Genomic DNA, 15,611 nt, shown 5'->3' with positions numbered 1-15,611 from the left:
GTGCTTAATTTGTGTTTATAAATCGTTTCACGTTTGGCAATCAGGAAAAACATCGTGAGGAAACCTACACACTATATTTTTTTTTAATTGTGTGTATCCAATAATGTAGAGTACAATGAGAAGCTCCAAAACCTCGTTTACAGGACTCGGTCGCATTCGGATTTACTCGCGATGTTTTCCTTAACTACCAAGCGTGAGATGAATTATAAATACACAATAAGCACATAAAAATATAGTGCTGCTTGTCCGGATTTGAACCCGCGACCTTCGGTGAAAATCTACGTGTTTCTATTTACTGGGACGTATCGTTTCCAAACATATGTAGTACACATGGAGGCGATGTATTCTGAGGTGATGTTACATAGTTGAGGAAGTGACCGGGAGCTCAAAGTGCGGCGTCACATCGGTGACCTCGAACAAACCTCGGCGTTATCATTGCGAGTGCGATCACGCTTTCCTGCTGCACTAATTAGACGCGCCGCTTTTGTCTTGCTTGAGTAATGATATATGAAAAATGCTTTCGATAACTTTATATTCATTCACATTTGAGAGCCAATATTGATATATGTATATCTACGAAATAATAAAGTTATTTAAGATATTCAAACGACCGCTTTAGACTCTATGTGCGTCATGCAAACTTTAATATAAAACTTCATACACACACACACACACGAAGGTTTTAAGATCAACGGCAAGTCCTACGTGTTATGCTATATGTGTTTTATGGACATCATTAAATTAGTTAAATTCAGTATCAGGAAAAACACTGAACACCTTTTCCGTATAATGACGTATATCCCCTCCCACCGCGGACCACGACCTCGGTACTAACATGGAGTCCGTCGCCCTTCAGATCGGCATCAACCCGGGCCTGTTCGCGGCCTACAAGGGGCACCACTACGCGGGCCCCGGGAACCACTTCTGGAAGTGCCTCTACCTGTCCGGCCTCACGCGCGAGCAGATGAGTGCGGACGAGGACTACAAGGTGAGCTGCTTGTGCCACATCGACCGTACATGCTTTCTAAATTTCTTGTGAATTTCTTTCTAAATTTGTGTTTCTTTTGAATATAAATTATTCATATACAAAATAATTACTTTTTTAAAACTTTTCATCCAGAGGAATCCTTCCGTCTTCCGTCACAAGTCACACATTTGACATTAGTATTTTCTCGAGTATTTTGGAATGTAATGTTTGGTATCGTTTGATTTTTTGTTTTTCGTGTGTTTAAAGAATGTTTCAACGCTAGTAGTTAAGTTTTCTCAAGATGTCCAGAGATTAGCGCTTAAACTTCTAATAAATATATTATAGCGATCATTCGGTCGAATATTCGCGTTCAGTTAAAGCCGAATTCAGGCCATCGCCATACGATTTACAATATTTAGACAAATCGCTGAATTTTATTTAATGGAGTTAAGATTGTACGATATTTTTCATTTTTCCAATATTCTCGACGCGTTGTTTATATTGACTCGACTGATATATTGCACGAGCTAGTCTCGATTCGCAGTCTGATGGAAATTGCTTTTCGATAACTTATTTATTCCTACTTCTGGTTACTGGATAATTGTTTTAGTACATTACGAAGTTTTTTTTTTAATAATTTATGACGAAGATGGAAATAGAGATGCCTATCGAGCATGCACGAGTTGTTCTAAGGATACTTCTTGAACGTCTCGCCTTTTTTCTTATGAAATTTATTTTTATAAATGTTGACTTAACATGCGGAAGCCTTTCATTGTTGTGCTTAAACATTTTTCGTTGTTTAAATTTTATTTTTATTATAAAATAAATATGAGTTTTTTGATGGCGCCATAAACACGCCGTTTGATGATGTTAATAAATGTTCGGAAAATTCAAAATCACAAGAAACTGATTAACTTATAAAAAGTCAAATAATTTTTTTTTTATTCTTATTTATAAACATGCTTATTTAAAGACGGTTTTCGTTTCTGTATGATTTCTTAATTCAATATATATATAATAAAACACTTTTTACCGAAAAGTTAGTAATTAAACACGACTGGCAGGTAAGGCGATGACCTATGCTCTCGGAAACGAGAAGGGTAAATCCTCGGCTAGGTCAATACACTCGGATTTGAAAGATTTGTGACTTATACAAATATTTGCTTCGATCAAAAATCGAATCTCGGACGTTGAATTGGTAAATTATCGCACGGGGAATAAGAAAATATATCATGTCATTACTAATATTTAATAAAATTGTGTTTGAACTGATGTAACTAAATATACTAGCAAAGCATTAAATTAAATAAGCATTTTTTAATTTAAGTAACTTCTTATATGGACACAAATTCGAAGTGGATATTTCACCAACAAGAACTGGCAAAAATTGTCAATTGAAATTACTAAGTAAACTATATAAAAATAAATTTGTACATAGAAATAGAACAAAGATGATTTTACTTGTTCATTATGTATATATTCCTGTGTTGTGCAATAAGTTTTATCTTAATATCTTAAAGTAAAAATATCTGCTGAATCTTATTATAGAAAACAATTCTCAATGTTTATACACTTATTTTGAAGTATAACAGCGAATCTTACCGCTTATTTAATTCGTTTCTTCCTTCTTATATACAAAACAAAAGAATTGATCGAGATATGTTTTTCGTGTGGTAACGAACGGCCATTTAACTTTTCCTAATACGTAGATACTAAACAGTTTTATTGTCTTTCTATTCCAGTTGCTGAACTTCGGCATAGGTTTCACAAACATGGTGTCGCGACCCACCAAGGGCTCGGCGGACCTGACGCGGAGAGAGATCAAGGAGGGGTCCGCCATTTTACTGGAGAAGTTACAGACGTTCCGGCCGAAGGTGGCCGTGTTTAACGGGAAGCTCATCTACGAAGTTTTCTCCGGGAAAAAAGATTTTTGTTTTGGCAAGCAACCGGACACCATAGCCGGGACTAATACGGTGAGGACACTCTATACGCGTCCAGCTACCCGACCCGACTTCGCGCAGATTGTATATAATAAATATCTCGATAACAAGATATTATTAACATCGAACCATGCGATATGAACCAGAACATTATCGATCATTTAATTAATGGCTTATCGTCTATTTATTGAGCATAAAAGTCGTCAGTCTGATTCACAAGAGATAGATGCATAGCGTCGCGAACATTCTCACAGGTGCCTTAGAGATCTAGTAACCTCCCACACGGGCATACCCGTAGGGAGTACAGTTAAACGCGCCCTAGCCTCCGCCGTCCGTGTCCGCAGTACATGTGGGTGATGCCGTCGTCGTCGGCGCGCTGCGCGCAGCTGCCCCGCGCGGCCGACAAGGTGCCGTTCTACGCGGCGCTCAAGAAGTTCCGCGACTTCCTCAACGGGCTCGTGGCGCACGTGGACGAGGCCGAGCTCGTGTTCCCCGACAACACGTCGCGCCGCCCGCACGAGGAGATGGAGATCCGCAGGTACACTGTCCGACCTTCGTGCCGGGTCTCGTCTGAGCGGGCTCACCGATACTTAGTGTTGGGGCGTCCCGTGTGACTCCAGGCACAGGGGACATGACGTCTTCGTTCCCGAGGTTGGTGGCGCATTGGCGAGGTAAGGAGGGGTTATTGTTTCTTACCTCGCCGATGTCCACGGGCGGTAGTCACCCCGTCCCGTCAGGTGGCCCGTTTGCTCGTCGCCTGCATATAACGTAAAAAAAAACGAGTAGAGCTCGTTTTCGTTCGATTTCGATTCGATTCAAAGTAGTAGGACCGAGTTAGAATCCCCTGGCGACATCTAAATTTATGACTCGTAAACGACAGATTAAAAATATTGCACCAAAGCGAGTCCACTTCCAGGCTGACGATGGAGCCCGAGCCGGGCGACACCATCATCCTCGAGGACGGCACGGAGGTACCGCTCAAGAAGAAGCGGGGGAGGCCCAAGAAGGTGAAGCTGGAGAACGGCGAGACCGTGCCGCCCGTCCCCCGCGCGCCGCGGCAGCCGCGCCCCCCGCCCGCGCTCGACCCCTCGGGGGACAACCCGCCCAAGAAGAAGAGGGGGCGGCCCAAGAAGATCCGCCCGGAGGAGCAGCAGTTCCTGTTGCAGCAGCAGCAGCAGCAGCAACAGCAGCAACAACAGCAGCAGCAGCAGCAACAGCAACAAGTGAGTGCCGTTGCTTATCTAAGTATTTCTTATTTCATTTAATAAGAGATATCTCCTTCTAAAATGTGAACAATTCGTCTTCCCCAGCAGACCAACTCGATGCTCCAACCGCAGTTGTCGTCGATGTCGCAGCTCCCGCACGAGCAGTTCCTGCACTCGTCGGGTGGGGACTTCCCCCCACAGATGTCGTCCCCGCTGGGTGGCGGCGTCATGTACGGCGTGCAGCACCAGCAGCAGCTGTCGGACGGCTCGCCGTACTACCAGCCTAATAATTCGGGTAATTTTTTCGTAGTATTTCTTAAATCTAGTAATAGTGATATCCAATTAGAAATAGTAGTTCCGATGGTGAGGCATACTCAGTGCGATGTGCAAGTTTAAATAGTAATTCTCGCGGGGCAAAACGAAGTGATATTCGTTTGTCAACTAAAAGTCCAAATATTATGATTATGACGTAACTATATCATGTGTCAATTATACCGTGATCAACTGTCGAAAATTTTGTCATATTACATAAGTAATTACTAAGCAATAAATCTGTTCACCATACAAAATGCTGGACAAATAACTTTGTCAAGCATTTTAGATATCTTTCTGATATAATCGATACACAGTCGATTATTTTTAATGATAACTAGAATGGCCAAAAAAAATATTATAATTTCGTTAGTTCCGAAACGATCTTTGAACATAGAACTTTATTTAGAGTTGAGTAATGTCTCAATGAAGTGTGCGTGCTGTTTTTGTGGTTTCCCGCTAGGTTATTTGTGATTCTGACAATAATATTTCAGAAAAATTTCTGTATCAATTAGTCATTAGACTTGAAGGCATTTAATTCGCATATCTTTTCTATCTCCATTCTTACATAGACTAAATGTTGAAAATGAAATGTTGCCTATGGTTCATAAATATTAGTTGTAGTGTAATAAATTAAATTCGTGTGTATTAACATGTTGTACAAACATATCCCTCAGCAGTCGACGGCTTCCGAGCGGCTTCGGACATCAGTTTCGGCTCGAGTTCATTCGAAGACCGATATGGCCGCGAAGTAGGCTCTAGAACGAATATAAGCGCTAGTCCGTCGCCAGGGAGCGGCCTGGAGTCCCCGCTGGAGGTGGGCGGCGCGCTGCTGTCGCGCGGCTACGCGTCGCCGGGCGGCTACGCGGCGTCCCCGCGCCACTACGCGTCGCCGCGCTCGCAGCCCTACTCGCCCGGCCCGCAGCGCCTGGCCGCCACGCCGCAGCCGCAGCAGCAGTTCCCGGCCAGCCCCGCCGCCTTCTCCGCGCCCTCCCCCCCGCGCGCCGGCTACGGCTCCCCCGGCGTGGCCGCGGCCCGGGGCTTCGCCGCGCGCTCGCCGCTCTACGCCAGCAGCCCCGCCGCCTACCGCCAGCAGCCCAGCCCCGCCGCGCAGCCGCAGCCGCGCTTCAGCCACGAGCCGCTGCCCTTCGCGCGAGACACCGCGCAGGTCAGCACCACCCCCGATCAGTATATCTGAGATTTCATCTCGATACATATGTAATTAAAATTACCTGTACCTTAAGATTACTCGGCTATCCTCTAGCTCGGTGGACGTCGATCTCGATATCGAAACGAATACTAGAAATCCGGCTCGAAGGACCATAAAGTTGTATAAGCTGACTACCTGAGCATCTATTTTTATGATGATATGAAATTAAATTGACGTCAATGTTAAAATATGTACATTGTTCATATACTTAAACTACACTAATGCTAAATGCTCGATGGGTATGAGACGCGTTCACCGTGCTATCGATTAAGACGTCGATTAACTAAAATAATTACATTTGCGTTATATTGTGGACGCGCTTTATCGATAAATGCAGACGTTGCAATACTGTCGGTGCAATCGACCGCACAGGGAGCATCGAAACCCACGTCGGACGGGGCGTCTTTCAAATGGTAACATATCAATCGCCACACGTCCGCAGGGCGGCTCGGCGGGCGGCTTCGCGCGCTCGCCCGCGCCGGCGGGCGGCGGCGTGGTGGGCGGCGCCAGCACGCCGTTCCCCGCCGCGTCCCCCGCGGGCGCCGCGCTGCACTCGTACACGCCGTCGCCGGCGCACACGCCGTACAGCCACCACTCGTCGCCCGCGCCGGCGCCGCTCACGCCCGCCTACTCGGACGCGCACCACTTCGCGCCGCAGGTGAGTGCCGCCCCGCCCCCCGCCGCGCCCGCCCGCCCCGCTAACGCCCGGCTCCCGCAGGGCGGCACGAGCGGCTCGAGCGGCGGCGCGTACGGCGCGGAGCTGTCGAGCGAGATCGGCGCCGCCATCTCGTCGCCGGGGCCCGTGTCGCCCGGCATGGCGGCGCTGGACTTCGAGCCGCCGCGCGACGACAACAGCCCCATGGGCAGCACCGACATGCATCCCGGCAGCAACAGCAACTCGTCGCTCTCCGACTACAACAAGGTGCTCCGACGACCTTATGCTATATCTTTATCTCAGAATATATTCATCCGTTCGTATATCGCTTAGCGACGTTATCCATCTTCCATTAATCAAATCGAGTGTTCTGGACCTGTACTAAATATTAATACTCTAGAGATTAATTTGAAGTCCATTTCTACTTTTGGCGTTGATGGCTAAATCCGAAATTACAAAGTGTATCATAAAAACGCTCAATGGCTTCAAGGCTATAGTTTTATGAATAATTGCATTATAAGTTTATAAACCAACTATTTTTCAAAACAGGAGATAACTATTATTGCACTATTCAGCAAGTAAAAAGTTTTTATTTAATTTTACATTATGATTTTTTGAGTGAGTATCAATCAACAGACTATACTTAATTTTTTAAAACAACAGATACATAGATAACTTGTAAAATCTTTAACTAGATGGCGCCATATAACGCGCGTGACAGTCCTTTAAAGCTGATATATATTCGTCCAAATTTCTTGTCACAAGAACTGTTGTACATACAGAGATACGAAATATATGCAGCATATGACAGTGAAATTTACGGAGGCATATCATCACTCACCAAACCAAGTTCCCAAGAGCCAGCTTAAGGCTCTGTTCTTGACATATACACAGGCAGAAAAAAAACCATCCAGGTCCAAAGGTCTGCGCTCAAAGGAGAAGGATCCAACGGAGAACGAAATAATCCTCATCAAATGTGCAACGAGAAAGTTACAATTGTACGCATACACATACAGTCACACGAAAAGCATTTTTTTTAATGAGAGAGACGAGACGAGACGCGTTGGGAATTACTAGTGAAGAAGAATAGCGACTGCCAAGGAGGCTTTGGATAAAACTAAAAATGGCGATCCATACAAGAGATAACCCGATTATGAACACAGTGGCCGAATACCACTCAGACCGATTAAGGAACCCAGAATCCCACAAAGACAACTAACACCCCTTCCCTACCCTTCAAGGAAGTCAATCAAGACAAATTCCGAGTCAATACAAAAAAAAACAACATCTGAAAACAACAAAACTGAGAATATGATAATCTTGCAGCTCTTGAAGTTCGCTCCAAATCTTTTTAAAGAGGAAAAGAGACCTTTGCCCAGCTGTAGGACACTTTTATTTAAGTGTATTTGAACGCAAAATTTCTTTGTCAGCAGCAAAGCAATCCTGGCGGCGCGGAGCTGTCTCCGGGCGTGTCCGTGGGCGCAGGCGTGGGCGTGGGCGTGTCCGTGGGCGCCAGCCCCTTCGGCTCCACGCTCTACGACGGAGAGGCGCGCCTGCAGTCCGACTACTACGCGCAGGAGCAAGGTCCTTACTGAACCCCTTATTATATAATGCCTCGTTCTAATAAATTATGCGAATAACGAAGAAACTTGTTTATAACTATCTTGTTCTTTCTTTGTAATGTAACTTTATTAATTTTTACTTTTGAGAGAAAAATAACAACAAATGTGTTAAAATTAGCCATGTATTAAAACTTTCAGCATATTGATTATTTTAAATAATTATTTTTGCAAATTATAAAGTAGCTCCTTGTGTTATATTAGTGTGGATAAACTAGTTTCCGCCCGCGGCTTCGCCCGCGCGTAATGGGGGAGGGGCAATTGTTAGGTACCCCATGTCCATTCAAAGAAAACGTTTAAAGATATTTGGAAATACATTTTTTATTAATAGTATAGACTGGGCTAATAAAAATCATCGATTTTCATAGAACAATAACTCAGATTTTTAAACGATTATGTTTCAGGCAACGGTGTAGGAGACAGTCCCCGGTTAGACCAGCTACATCAGCATCCCTCCATGTATCCTAGCAATTTTAATAGGTATATGTGTCTACCTTTTATCTATAGTAGTTACCTAATTGTGGTGTATTTAAAACATATTGCTTAGATTTTTAATCATTCTGGGTGTGGACCATAATGATCTCTACTGTGCCTTGATAGGTCACGAGTCCTTACAAATGTTCATGAATAAAATGTGAATAATATCGAACGTACATTGCGACTGACCGCTGCGCGTGTGGCGCGTGTTGCAGGTCGACGCCGACGGGCGACAGCGACGCGGGCTTCGCGCGCGCCGCCTTCCGCAGCGACCACCACCCGCCGCCCGCCGGTACTTGACTGCTCCATATAGCCGCTCGTCGCTATCGATATTGCTTCATAATTGTCTGTAAATTTCCCACTGCTAGGCAATCTCCTCTTGAGAAGATAATTTGGAAATGATTCCCCACCCCACTCCAATGCGGGCTGGTGGACGCCTATATGGCAGAATTTCGTAAGACACACTCATGGTAAAAATATTTTTCCTTCGCCGATGAGTAAGGGATGAATAATAAAAACAAATAAGGCAGATAAAAATTCAGTGGTGATTCACTGGACCATGTGACCCACTGGACTATCTCGACTCCCTATTTGCACATATCTCTATATGTATTCGGGTATTATGAAGCTATTCTCAGAAAAATAAAATTACATAATTATTACCAATTAAAGGCCCTATTAAATATTTGGGAAAGCTAGCCGACGACTTATATCGGACCGCGACCTTAGCAATTAACAGATCGGCCGTGCACAGGTTCGCCGAGCGAGTACGGCAGCGCCGGCGGCGGGGAGTCCGGGCCCGGCACGCCCAAGAGCAAGTCGCAGGACGTGGCGTCCAAGTCGCTGTCGGGGCTGGAGTCGCTCGTGGACCAGATCCCGTCCATCGCGGACGGGCCCAGCGCGGGCGCGGCGGCGGAGCAGGGCGCGCCGCCCGTGCCCGCGCTGCCCGACTACGCGCCCGCGCTGTACCCGCCCTACCCCGCCTACGGCGCGCCCGCCTACGGCAACAACGGGTGAGCGCCGCCCGACCGCCCTCCGACCGCCCGCCCCTCGCCCGCCCCTCGCCCGCTCACGGGTCGTTCTGCGCAGGTACGGCGGGCCGTTCGTGGGCTACGGCGGCGGCTGGGGCACGCAGCTCATGCGGCCGGCGCCCGGCTACCTGCCGGACTGGCAGTACGGCTACGCGCCCGGCGTGCCGCCCGCCTACGCGCCCTACAACTCGCCCTACTACAACGGCTACGCGGGCCCGCCGCCGGCGCACCACCAGCAGGTGCGCACCCGCCGCCAGTAGTCGCCGCGCCGGCCGGACCGCCACTGACCGCCGTCTCGTTGCAGGCGCACTACCTGTCGGCGCCGCCGCTCATCGACCTGCACAAGAACGGCGAGCACGCGGGCGGGGTGCCGCCCGTGCCGTCGGTGCCGTCCGTGCCGTCCGTCGGCTTCGGCGGCTTCTGTTAGTGCCGCGCCCGCCGAACTGAATCTCGCCTCGCCCCGGACCGGCGGCGGATCGGTCGCCGACGTTTTGTGAAGCGATCGTTAGTGATGTAATTTAATCTTTTTCAAACTGATGAGCTTAATTTTTAGGATTTATTTGTAAATATTGTATGTATTTATTTCGATCCATCACACTCTCTCAACTCACTCGGTCGCCTCGCTCGTGAGGGTCGCGCGGGCTCGGGTGGGGGTGGCGCGCGTCGTACTTAATTTATTCGGAATGTCTGTGATCCTCGGTGTCGGTCGTGGAACTGGTTCGAAACGGGCAAAACCTTTACGTTTTCGAAGCAAATTATATATTTTCGGAAGGTCGAGCCTCGGAAGAAAAAAGTCTTGCCAATGAAATGTTTCGCGTTCTAGTCAGTTACTAATTCGTGTCGGCTAGTCAAATTGTAAAGCGCCTCCCCCGCCCCCGCGCGAGCGAGCCGTGCGGTAAAAATATTTTTATCTAAGTCACAAGAGCGGCCTATGAGATATGTAATGTATACTTTTATTTAGGTTTAGTTACACGTTACGTGGAGTCGGTTACGCTATTTACGAATCGATTTAAGCATTTTTACACATAATACACTTGATATGTACTTATTTGCCGTCGTTCGCGACACTCATGTTACCGAATCAGTTACATAGCTTCGGATCGCTAGTGACTAGCATAATTTTACATTGTATCGTAATCTATTTTTATGAATCGTGCGCCATCTTATCCCCGGGCTCCTCGTTGTACGAGTTGCCGGTTACGCCCTCTAGTTTTAATTTAATGTTTTTAATGCATAATATTTACGTCGGGTGCTGAGGGGTTCGATTGTTTTGTCGTTAAGAAGATCGTCATTCGTGACGAGCTCGTAGGACTGTACGGCTCGGGCGTCGCCGTACGTTACGGTTACATTTATTAAGTCTTTAGTATGTTGTTGAAGTTTTTATTTTGATTTTGTTGGTAAATACTAGACGATGTGTCTTACGAAACGTCTAGACTGTAAGTAGGGACACGCGGTCTCGGGCTCCTTGGACACGAGCACCGCAGACGCGCTCGGCGGAAACGAACTCCGCGTGTGATATTTATCGCCGCGCCCGAGCGCAAACATTTTTACTAAATTCTCTTATCAAAGTTATTTTTTTTGCACAAACGAATAAATAAAATTAATATAAGGTAAAAACGAAATAACATACGTAAGAAAGACATATACGTTAATGATAGGTTTACTCGAAAGAATTTATATATACTATAGTGATGATCGGGAAGTGGTCGCGGGCGGTCGGCCGTCGGGCCGTCGGCGCCGCAGCGCAGCGAGCTGTCCGCGTTAGATAGCTAAAATGACATGTTACGGTAAAACACTTTCGTTTGCACAAATTGTCTTTCATTTTTAAATAAATTTGTAAATAAATATATATAAATCTAATACGTTTCATTAATCTGCAGGTATTGTCGACCGATTGCACCATTTGTAGCATATCATTTCACTATTTTAATGCGTTATTATTTTTTTATTTATTTATTATTATTTGGTCAATCAGAAAAGAAAATTTGATAAGTTTATAAATGAAATCAACAGGGTATTTAAGATTGCTTAAGAAATATTATTTTATATTTATTATGGTTTTTACGCGTCTTTTCGCTCGCGTCGTTGTGTTAAAATTACTTATCTGTACCGATATTGTTTATTGTATTGACACATGTAAGCTTCGCCTTAACACTCGCACGTCGACACTTCGTCCTTCATTTATTCTATAATAAACATGCTCACTTTATTAAATTATCTTATAATATTTTATAAAATAATATGAAGTGCAATAGTGAAGATGGTGAATGTTAAGATGGAGTCCGTTGGACCCCGCTTTTACGCTGATTCGTTATCTTGTGACCGCTACGATAATATACGCGGTCACGGCGACGGGATTTGAGTAGAATCTCAAAGCTACAGCGTAGAGGTTGGCCTCAACGGTAATATTTTGCCTTTGTACATAATGAGTGCTTTATTACGCTTTTTGATATTACTATATTTTTATTTATAATCTACTACGATACTATTATATTTTTGCTTTTGTACAATACATTTTACATTCTGTATGAATATCGCTGGTGTTCAGGTCGCGCCGCGGCAGTCGCCCAGTCGCGCCCGTATTTAACACGCTAGTACGTTTGAATTTGTTCGACTTCCACTTTTTACCACAGTAAATATAATTAGCAAAAGGTCCGATTATTTTCGTTGATTTACTAATAAGTTGTCGCTAGTAAGCGCCGCAAGGTCCCGGCGCGACCTGCGTCGCGACCGGCGTCGCGACCGGCGTCGCGACCGGCCTACTCGATGTGTCCGGCGCCGCGCCGGCGGGCCGCTCGCCCGGCCGAGGGACGGCCGTAGTCGTTAGTGTAAGTCTCTATCAACGAGTTAGGGTTAGTGCGGGGGGCGCCCCCCGCGACTGTCGGCGACGACCAGTGCGATGCATTGAGTCGCTCGACTATTTGTACAGTATGTATATTTTTGTAAAATTCATTCTAACTTGTGGCAATATTATAAAATTTTAAAATTTATCTCTAATATTGATACTTAGTACAATTGTTAAATGCGATTATTTTGACTCGATCCGGTAGATCAGATCGTCTCGACGATTCGATGACGAGCCAACGGGGCATCGACGAAGCTAGCACGAACGGAGCGAGATCGCCCGTTGGCGTCGGTCGAGGGCCAGCTCCCTGCAGTCTAGTTAGGTAGTCGTATGTCGCTAATGTCGACCGCTTGGTTGTGAATAAATGTCGCTTGTCGCTCCGCTCCGTCAACCGCGCTCCGAAGTCGCAGTATTGCCGTGCCAAACGCTCACCGACGCAGGAGCTCCGAAGCAATAATTATACAATGTTACGATTTATATCTCAATTGAAAAGCAATAAACTCTGTGGATTACGTTCGAGTTCGTGTCGGATGTTTGTATAGCGAATACTCGGCGTTTCTGATCATTGTGTCATTTTAAATTCTAAAGGAACACTGGCTGTCACTCGATTCATGCATTTCGGCAAAGACGACGACAAATTATCATGTAGGTCATAATGATTCGTTTCGGTTACGGGATACGTGATACGTGATGATACCGTTTAGTGGTGAACAACAGAGTTCCGACAGGTGACGGAGTTCGAATCTAGCTCAATTTTATTGATACTTAATTATTGTAATTTATTATTGTAACTCGACTCGCTTGTTATTCATAGTTAATTATATCGAGTCACTCTTTATCGGCTGGTTCCCGAAACATTACCGATCACCCAGACCCAGACCCGGTCCCGTGCGTCAGTGGCGCCAGCCGACTGACGTACACCACTGTAGGCTACTCGAATGACTCGCATTTTACCCACGGTGCTTGTTTCTTATAGTCGGGGACGCGGCTGCTCTCCCGGCCCGGCAACGTCAAACTTAGTGTAAGGGTGCATCAGTCATGTGTTACATTTGATACATATTAGTCAATTATTTGCCGTAACCCCCTCCACCCCTCGACCCCTCCACCTCCCCCCTCCCTTCGCCGGCCGCGTCCCCGTAACGCGCGTTATAAAGTACAATTTATCGATATACTTTATCTCTATTATTAATTAATTAATTATATAGTAGCTACACTGTTGTCACTGTTGAGCGATGTCGCATGTTTTCATTTGATCGAGATCGGTTCGTGTGTCCGTTTATATAATGTTTACGCTAGCGGTAACACAGTTGATATGTTTGTACAGTTTTTAACGAACTTCTCGTAGTTGACTAAGCAAGAATTATTTTAGTATATTATAAGATCTAATCGAATTACATTTTAGTGTAATATAATGAAGTACTCGAGGTTTTTTCAAAATTTCATTTAAGATTGTACGGTTCTTGTGAGGTTTGATTTAAAATATAATATTAAATGTCTCATTCGAAACTGACTCCGTAGAATGTAATTAGAATGTAAACAGGAAAATTTTAAATATTAAAATACAACATTAATAATAAGTAATGTATTATAAAAATAGGTGTAAGGTAAAAAGTTATTAACATTGTATGGAAAAATTGTGACAAAATTATAGTCATTTGTAATATTAAAGTGATGTTTTATTTTAAATTATATTATTGTTTTGTATTGTCATGTGAAGCGAAAGCTTTTGTTTCGCTTCAATCGAAGTATGTATGTTACTATCCATACCCTGAGTCTCGTCACATTTCTGTTTAAATACATTATTATGTGTGAGTATCATATTGTTTATATACTTGGTTAGAAATGACCTTTTTCAAAAAATTCTAGGTGGTAGGGCTTTTTGCAAGTCCATCTGGGTAGATACCACCCACTCATCGGATATTCTATCACTAAACTGCAATACTTACTATTGTTGCGTTTCGGTTTGAAGGGTGAGTGAGCTAGTGTAACTACAGGCACAAGGGACATAACGTCTTCATTCCCTAGGTTGGTGGAGCATTAGCGATCTAAGGAATGGTTAATATTTCTTACATCGCTAATGTCTATGGGCGGTGGTGACAACTTAACATCAAGGGCCTATTTGCACGTCCGCTTGTAACATAAAAAAACCTTCAGCCCTGCGTGAGCGTGAAAACCGCGAATGATTTAGTAATTATTTTATTTTGTTTTATTTATTTACTTATAATCATTCTTGTAACGATAGATGTTTTTTGAAAGAACATTCACTTCTACATTATAATTTATTATTGGAAGGCAAACCGAGATGGCCCAGTGGTAAGAACGAGTGAATGTTAACCGATGATCGTAGGTTCAAACCCGGGCAAGCACCACTGAATTTTCATATGCTTAATTTGTGATTATAATTCATCTCGTGCTTTACGGTGAAGGAAAACATCGTGAGGAAACCTGCATGTGTCTAATTTCACTGAAATTCTCCCACATGTGTATTGCACCAACCCGCATTGAAGCAGCGTGGTGGAATAAGCTCTATTATTAGAATTGTTTTTTAAATTTACCATTATAATAATAAAAAAAATGATAATAATAATGTTCGAATTAATGCTTTCTTTACTTAACAATGAAGGTCTTCATCCCGGATCCTTTGACATACTACAGACATCTCACATCAGAGAAGACATAATAAAAGGACATGTTTGTATATTTAATGACGCTCTGTACATTCTTTACGACACAACATCTTTAGTTTATTAAGTGTAGTTATTAAACCATTTCATAACATATTTTAAGAAAAAAAAAACTTCTTGCAATTTTACATACGCTTTTATATTGAAGGTATCTGTGTCATTTTTAGATATTTCAGAGACTATTATCGACAAAACATTTAATCTGGCACATAATTCGCAACTAGTACATTGGTTGGTATCATGAGTAAACTACATTTTGGCCCTTATGACTAAACGGAGGAGTCAGTCCGGCTCTTACGCTAAAATAACTTACTTGAAACAAAAGCAGTAATTCATACTTACAAAAATATTGATGTTTAACCAAAGTTCATTTTATTCGCGTTATAGTTGTTGAATATGCATCTTTTAATGTTCCTACATTACATTATATGAGAATTTATTGACTTGTTTGAATTTTCTTGAAAAAATAATTTAACCTTGTTAAAATTTCAATCTGACTAGTCACAAATAATATATTAGTAAAAGTCTAACCTTTAAGCTTTGGAACAAATTTCTTTAAATATATCTAAAACTTGAATCAATTTTACGTCAGCTAGTTTTTTAAATTTGAGCGGCAAATTAAAAAGCAGATGTTGAACTGTCATATCAAGTAGAAACATCTTATCC

General features: G+C 44.0%; 1 protein-coding gene across 7 annotated transcripts in view; it reads left to right on the top strand.

Moving 5' to 3' along the window:
* Positions 1-13,929, top strand: part of LOC126777943 (trithorax group protein osa) — a 40,776-nt gene extending 26,847 nt beyond the window's left edge. For 2 of the 7 annotated variants that reach the window (XM_050501258.1, XM_050501264.1), the window contains exons 4-17: positions 857-988; positions 2,710-2,940; positions 3,252-3,445; positions 3,809-4,130; positions 4,218-4,407; positions 5,102-5,592; positions 6,077-6,292; positions 6,353-6,556; positions 7,720-7,873; positions 8,313-8,388; positions 8,601-8,677; positions 9,140-9,398; positions 9,475-9,655; positions 9,721-13,929. In XM_050501258.1, the coding sequence (XP_050357215.1) occupies positions 857-988; positions 2,710-2,940; positions 3,252-3,445; positions 3,809-4,130; positions 4,218-4,407; positions 5,102-5,592; positions 6,077-6,292; positions 6,353-6,556; positions 7,720-7,873; positions 8,313-8,388; positions 8,601-8,677; positions 9,140-9,398; positions 9,475-9,655; positions 9,721-9,843 (2,850 nt within the window). In that variant the 3' untranslated portion in view covers positions 9,844-13,929. The remainder of the gene's footprint in view (positions 1-856; positions 989-2,709; positions 2,941-3,251; positions 3,446-3,808; positions 4,131-4,217; positions 4,408-5,101; positions 5,593-6,076; positions 6,293-6,352; positions 6,557-7,719; positions 7,874-8,312; positions 8,389-8,600; positions 8,678-9,139; positions 9,399-9,474; positions 9,656-9,720) is intronic. The other 5 variants (XM_050501265.1, XM_050501263.1, XM_050501260.1 and 2 more) reach the window with 5 other exon arrangements.
* The last annotated feature ends 1,682 nt before the right edge of the window (positions 13,930-15,611 follow it).

Source organism: Nymphalis io, chromosome 24, assembly GCF_905147045.1.
Source record: "Nymphalis io chromosome 24, ilAglIoxx1.1, whole genome shotgun sequence".
In the NCBI taxonomy this organism is placed as follows: Eukaryota; Metazoa; Arthropoda; class Insecta; order Lepidoptera; family Nymphalidae; genus Nymphalis; species Nymphalis io.
The sequence above is the reverse complement of the archived record's forward strand: the minus strand, read 5'-3'. Positions and strand labels throughout refer to the sequence as shown.